Source organism: Corvus brachyrhynchos, unplaced genomic scaffold (assembly GCF_000691975.1).
Source record: "Corvus brachyrhynchos isolate BGI_N302 unplaced genomic scaffold, ASM69197v1 scaffold60, whole genome shotgun sequence".
In the NCBI taxonomy this organism is placed as follows: Eukaryota; Metazoa; Chordata; class Aves; order Passeriformes; family Corvidae; genus Corvus; species Corvus brachyrhynchos.
The window spans coordinates 6,855,522-6,862,546 of record NW_008236767.1 but is presented as its reverse complement, the minus strand read 5'-3'; the positions used below and the strand labels follow the sequence as shown (position 1 = coordinate 6,862,546).

At 39.2% G+C, this 7,025-nt stretch overlaps 1 protein-coding gene across 3 annotated transcripts in view; it reads left to right on the top strand.

Annotated features, from left to right (window-relative positions):
- TOX (thymocyte selection associated high mobility group box) overlaps positions 1 to 7,025 on the top strand; it is a 219,060-nt gene that overhangs the window by 114,060 nt on the left and 97,975 nt on the right. For all 3 annotated transcript variants that reach the window (XM_017727483.1, XM_017727482.1, XM_008644947.2), the window contains exon 2: positions 987 to 1,052. In XM_017727483.1, the coding sequence (XP_017582972.1) occupies positions 987 to 1,052 (66 nt within the window). The remainder of the gene's footprint in view (positions 1 to 986; positions 1,053 to 7,025) is intronic.

Genomic DNA, 7,025 nt, shown 5'->3' with positions numbered 1-7,025 from the left:
GTTCATTTCTACTTTAAAGGTTTAAAAGATTTTCCCTAGTTCCTGAGCAGACAGTGGGACTATCATCGCCCTGTTGGCACTGCCACTTGAGTGGGTGTGACGAGAGTTCTGCAGGGACATTTTCCAGACTATGTAAGAAATCAGTAGTTTTACACTTCTTTGTGCTGGTACAGGATGAGGCTTCAGATCTGACAGTTTTTCTCCATCTAGGCCTTCAGATTTTAATCAACTCCTTTCTATGACATTTCCGTTACTTCTTAACTGCAGTTGAGAGAAGAAAAAGGAAAAAAAAAAAAAGAAAAAAGAAAGGAAAAAAGGAAACCAGGTTTTTATATATCCTACATATTTCCAGGAATGGTATTTATCATTTACAGAAGGTTATTTTTGCAGTTCTGATTATGAATGTTTACTTTATTCACACATCAAGCAAACTCTCCTCTTACACCATACGGACGGGAGGTATACTGTTTCATACATTCAGATGTCTGAAAGCCGTCTGGAAATGTATTTCCCACTTTCTGATATGGGAACATTTCAATAGGAGGAGGTTTAATTTGTTTTGAAATTTCAACTCTTGTTCTGCTCAGAAGCTAAAGCTGGAATCCATTAAGATGCATTTTAGTGCAGATTCTATTCTCATCTTCCTTTTCTCAGTAAGTGTGCAATTCACTTAGTACTTCATTGCAACCAACAGCAATATGTATACATGGTGCACAAAATGAGCCATTTTGTTTTAAAACAGATTGCAGATGAAAGGAAACCATTCATTTCTTCCTTGCTAGCTGTAATTACTAGAGTGCTAATTACTCCAAATCACTGACATCCAGGGTCAATAAGGATGACAACAGGAACATCAAAGACAAGATGCACACATGCAATTACAAGTCTCTAAAACCAGGCTGTAATATTATTTTATAGCTACTGTTTTTTTCAGTCAATGCTAAAAAATCAAGTTTGCTGAATGTTTACTATTATTTCCTTTGCAGTTTGACGGTGAAAACATGTATATGAGTATGACAGAACCAAGCCAGGACTATGTGCCAGCCAGCCAGGTGGGTTAATTAATCTTCTCTGCCTTGTTTCAAATTGTAATTAAAAAAATTCAAAGAGTTGCATTGCAAATGAGTGGCACTATCAGTAACTGCTGCAATCAGGAATAATCATAATTTATAAACAAAGCATTTAAGCCTTGTTTCCAGTTAATGAGATAGAGCTGATAAAACACCAGAGCTGGCGTTGGTTAAAAGATACTACCTTGTTCCCTCTCCAGAATGCAAGCAGCTGTTTTGCCAGCATGATCTTTCCCAAACAGTTGTTTTACCTTCAGGAAATAAAGTCTTTACAGGTGCAGGTTATTTGTTTATCTGACTGCAGACAAGTTAATCATTATAAGCTATACATGTCACAAATAGCTTTAATTATCACTTATAGGACAGTTGAAGAATTGCATTTTTAACACTAATCCTGTGTCTGAGGAATGTTGCTATTATTACACAATTAGCAGCGGGGTTGAGACAATGGCTTAGCCTTCTGTAGCTTGCAGGCCAATGGTGATGTGTTTTCTTTAAAGGTATTTTTCAGCCCTTTTCCTTTTGGGCAACCATACACACTAAATTTTGAAACTGGATGTATATTAAAAAATCTTCCACTTTTCCACTTGAACCCAAAGATCCTACAGATTTCTAAGAATTACAAATTTTAATTACTCCTTAAAAAGCAAAAATAGCTTTGAAAGTTTTGCTACATCTCTATGTAGGGGAGAATTTTTCATTTACTTCACGTGTTTCAGTTTAACTTCGCACTAGTGAGTGGTGGGGATAGTGCTGCAGGTCAGTTAGATTGTGTCAGAAATTGCCATGAATGACCAGACTTGTGGTCTATGCCATGCAATATTTCAGGCCAGCAGTGCCTGGCCTGACAGGACCAGGAGGCTTATCTGTAGAACTCTCATTAGGTGGGAAATAAGTCTGCATGAAGAGTGATTATGTTTAGATAAGCTGGATGTAACTTAGGAATCAATGGCTTTGTGCATGCAAAACTAAATGTCTTCATGAAGTAGCATTCTTCAGGTAGACAGGTGCATTGGGGGGCAGGGAAACAGGAGGTTTTGTGAGATGAGTACATGGTTCAGCCAAAAAGACTGTCTTTAAAGTGTTCCACCACATTGGTTCCCAGCTTTCTGTTGAAGTCACTCTGAAATACCTTTAGAGACCAATAGTACTTTGCATTTAGGAATTGTGCATGATTGAACTTGTTCAGCTAAGAACCCTCCAAGATCCAGAGATAGTTTAGAATAGAACTGTTTGATTAAAAAATGAAAAATTATATTATTAATTTTTCTCTAACCATTAATCCAAAAACTGTACTGACAAGTTTTATTATTACTATTAGATTAAAGCAGCCTAGTATCATCTCATTTTTGCCTTAAGGGTTTTGAAGTGCAAGGGCTAATTGAATTTGTTTGAAACAGTAGAAATACAAACTCTATGAATGATTGCTGTTATCAGCTGCTACCTTTCAGAGAATCATTATGTCCGTCTTAAATAGTTTTGAATAAAGAATTGCAAAGCCACATTATACATCAGAATTATTTTTCTTCTGTTGATATTTTTGTACTGTGTATTCATGTGTTTTAAATAATTTAAATGGCATATTGAAAAATTAAGGGTATAAGTTTTAATCTTTTATGCAGTTTCTACATGTGCTAACAAGACCCAGATTCTCCAAGATATTTATGCATCTAACACTGGTTTCAGTGAAAGGTGATTAAAGTACCTTTAAAGAGCCAGGCCTAGGTATTTTAAATGCAAATTACTTTGTCTTCAAGGAAAAAAAAAATCTATCAAATGTGACATTTCCAAATTCAAATATGGAAACCCTGAATGCTTACTAAGGGCTGGAACCAAGAAAGGGCTTACAGACTTAAAATTTGACCATGGCAAAGCTGAGCTCTTAGGTGTCTGACTCCCAGGTAGAGTTCAAAACCTAAAAGCAACCTCTCTGTCCTTTGCTGGGGGATCCATGTGGCAAGAAGCTAGGCACAGTGTTGTCAAGTTGTTGCCAAGTGTATACCAGTCAACCAGGCTTCTGTGCCTGTTTGAGAGTAGCTGTCAGCCTTGGGCTGTCACAACCTCCTTTCCCTTGCTGGGATTTTCTCCTGGTGCTTACGCTGTTGCAGTGGTTTTAAGTGAATATACAGAACCCTAGAGTGAATTGGGTTGGAATGGACCTTAAAGATCATCTAGTTTCAACCCCCATGTCATGGGCAGGGAACCTTCCACTAGCCCTGGTTACTCAGAGCCTCATCCAGCCTGGCCTTGAGCACTTCCAGGGATGGGGAGTCCTCAACCTCTCTGGGCAACCTCTGCCAGTGCCTCACCACCCTCATAGCAAAGAACTTCTTCCTAATGTCCAATCTAAACCTATCCTCCTTCAGCTTAAGGCCATTCCTCCTTGACCTATCACTACAGGCCCTTGTAAAAGGTCTCTCTCCAGCTTTCCTGTTGGCTCCCTTTAGTTACTGGGAGACTGCTCTAAGATCTCCCTGGAGCCTTCTCTTTTCCAAGCTGAGCAAGCCCAGTACTTTTAGCCTGCCTTCACAGAAGAGGTGTTCCAGCTTTGTGTGGGCTGGAGCATATGTGAAAGCCTGTAATAATAACTGTATTTGAAAAAAATGGAAAAAATGAGGCAAAACAACTTCACTGGGAGCAGGAATCTGGGGTGTGTTGGAAACCTGCCTCTCATGTTTCATCGAGAACCTGTGACTCTGAGAGAAGCCTTCCAAACCTGTTCCTGACATAGACAGCTGCTAGTCATTCCTCAAAGGAACTAAACAACTCTGCACTGACAGTATGTGTGAGGCCTTCACTGACTGTAATGGGGTGCTGTTCCTTTCTTGGGCATAAGCATTTGGTGGTCAGCCAAAACTGGTGAACTGACTACCATTTCAAGATCCAGCCTGGTGGTTAAAACTGGAAAAAAATTACGATATTTCCTGCTCTGAAAACAAAGCATGAAAGACAGTGCAGCTTACAGGGATAGGGAGAGGAACAGTTAAGGGTACAATTGCATTTTCTGAACCTGGTTTTTAGGACTGTTTGTTCATTTTCCTGTCACTGTTACTGGATGTAAAACACATAATGCCGTAAAAGGAGAGGAGGATGACAGATGACAGCATAGTTGCTCCATTCATAGTTTTGTCCTTTTGCACCTGTGTTCATTTACCATTGCATGACCTCAGTGGGAGGAATGCAGGCTCCTTCACACTCTTAATAACTTGGCTTTTCCCTCACAGGATCAGAGATGAGGGGTTGAATCCTGTCAGAATAAGGAGTGAATTAATTACTCTGCTTTTCTTGATGGATTCACGTCTGTTAACTAAAATACGAATTCCACATGTAAGGAGATACATGGTCCGATCAGAAACCTCTATTCAAGCTCTGGTCATGCTGACTGAATCAGACACGAGTATCGTTTTTTAATTTCAGAGTCTGACACAGCTTATTTGGGAAGTGGGTTGGCAGACTGAGTCATGGTATGCAACACCAAGGACCAAGTGGTTTCCACTTGGCTGTTTTCAGGGTTATGTGACCATAGAAGCAGGATTGCTGGGGTCCTGATATATGCTGGCTGACAAGCACCTCAGTTCTGTCTGTTTACTGCAAAATGTTCATACCCAGAAAAACATCACCTTATATTATTTTATGGGTTTTAATCAATTTATCCCCTTTAGGCTAACATAAATAAAAGCTCAGCCATTGGACAGGAAAAATATAGTTTTGTTCCTTTTGCTATATAACATCAAACATCTGCATAGTTTGGTAATCCAAGACAATTTGCCTCACAGCATCCCTCAACAATAATTATCATTTCTGTTCAATTTTCAAATCAGTACATGCTTTGGGACTTACAGACCAAGTTGCTAAGTAGCAACATATGGCTCACTACTGTTCCTGTGATGTTGCTGCAAGCAAATAGCATAATTCTATACTTGAAATGATTTTTACAGAAAGCCAGTGCTGGAACTGAGCCAGAAGTGTAAGTATACAGTAAAAATTAATGATATTCTTTTAAACTGTCCCAAAAGGCTGTTTGGCAATGTTGTCTCTGTGTACATTTTATATATATATATGTGTAAGTACTGCATTTTTGGTTATGATATATGTAGTACAGGACTCTACACTGAAAGCATCTCCTAAATGAGTTATGCCAGCCATATTAACAAGCATACACATTAAAACTGTGACATTTTCATTACTAATTGCACTTCGATCTGAAAGTATTTATCATTTTAAAATAAAACTATGCCAACTTATCTGCATTTGAGATTCCCACCAATTATTTTTTTCTCCCCACACCTATAATTGGAATCTTGGACATAAATTATTCTTTATGTTATTCCTCCTCCTGTAATTTTTGGGCCACACACAGCACAGTATAAAATTATATTGCTTATTTTACATTTCTTCCTAGTCACAATATGGAATGTAATTCAGGACTTTGTTGCACAAAGCTTTACACATTTGTAGCCTTCCTGAGGCCTGATAAATGTTAAGGTTAATGAGTCCAGCTGCCAAATTCCCTGCAAGGTCTAAAAGGAAGGTTGAGACCAGGCCTGGAGCTGATGATTTGGGGCAGTACCCCTGTTGTCCCACTGGGAAGAAAAGATCTGAGGCAGAGGAAGGCATACTGTTTGCTTAGAGGTGGTGTTTTCCTGCTTCCCAGAGCTATGTCAGGGAGATCCATCTAAAATATATGTGCATGTTCTTTGATACAGGCAGCACCATGGGTATCAAAACTGTTTTGTCCTGTACAGCTACAGGGTGAAATAGGATGGAATGGCATCCAAAAGAGAGAGATTTCATATTAATATTGCCTTATGCACATGGTTCTACATACAGCCCTAATGTAGTTTTTACATTTTATACAGTAATTTCTTAGATTATTAATAACATAAGGATTGCTCATGTGAAGTAGGGATGGATAAATGCTACGCGATAGCTGCCCTCTCTTGCTCTGTATTGGTCAGTCTTGTTGCCCAGAACGGTCTCCATCCTCAGAGCAAGGCAGAAGTTGGCTGCCTTGGAAAGGACTGAAAAAAAGCAGCTTTCTTAGATGGAAAATCATTACATGTAGTCCTGTGGGTACATGCTACCTTGACCTGAAGTCCAGTGCAATCCTGCCCAAAAGTTGGAAAGCTTTTACTCATTATTTGAGAGACTGCTCCACAGTGAGAAAGAAATGCCACCTGGGCAATCTTCTGGCTGGCTGCAGTCCAGGGCTGTTTTGGACCATATTCTACCTCCCTCTTCCTGATCTACTATCTTTTAATTCCAAAAAGCGGTTATCATCAGAAGGGAGTCTACTTTTTGGTCCTCCATTTCTCTGCAGTAGTCTATAGATGCCACATTAAAAAAACAAAAAAGAAAAGGACAGGTTAAAATGGCCTCAGGGAAAGAAAAAAACCAGGCAGTCCTTTCAGATCCTGAACAAGTGGTTAAAGGTAGATGCAATTTTACCCTACCTTTCCCTTTTGTGTAAAACGTAGTCTTTTAATGTTACCTTAACATCAGGCACAGAGTCTGGAAAGAACTGAGTCCCTGATAAAAATACATCAACAGTTGCATTAACAAGGTTATGCATATATTTATAGATATACATCTTTAGAATCATGGAATGGTTTGAATTGGAAGGCATCTTTGAAGATCATCTAGTCCAGTTCCCTGCAATGAGCAGTTACATCTTCCACTAAATCAGGTTGCTCCAAACCTCATGCAACATGACCTTGAAAACTTCCAGTGATGGGGCACACACAAATTCTCTGCACAATCTCTTAGAGTGTCTCACCACCCTCAGAGTATAGAATTTCTTCCTGCGTCCAATCTAAATCTATCCTCTCTGTTTAAAACTGTTGTTGCTTGTCCTGACACTACAGGCCTTGGTAAGAGGTCTTTCTCCATCTTTCTCATAAGCCTCATTATATTTTGAAAGGTGTTATTAAGGTCTTCTCAGAGTCTTCTCCAAGC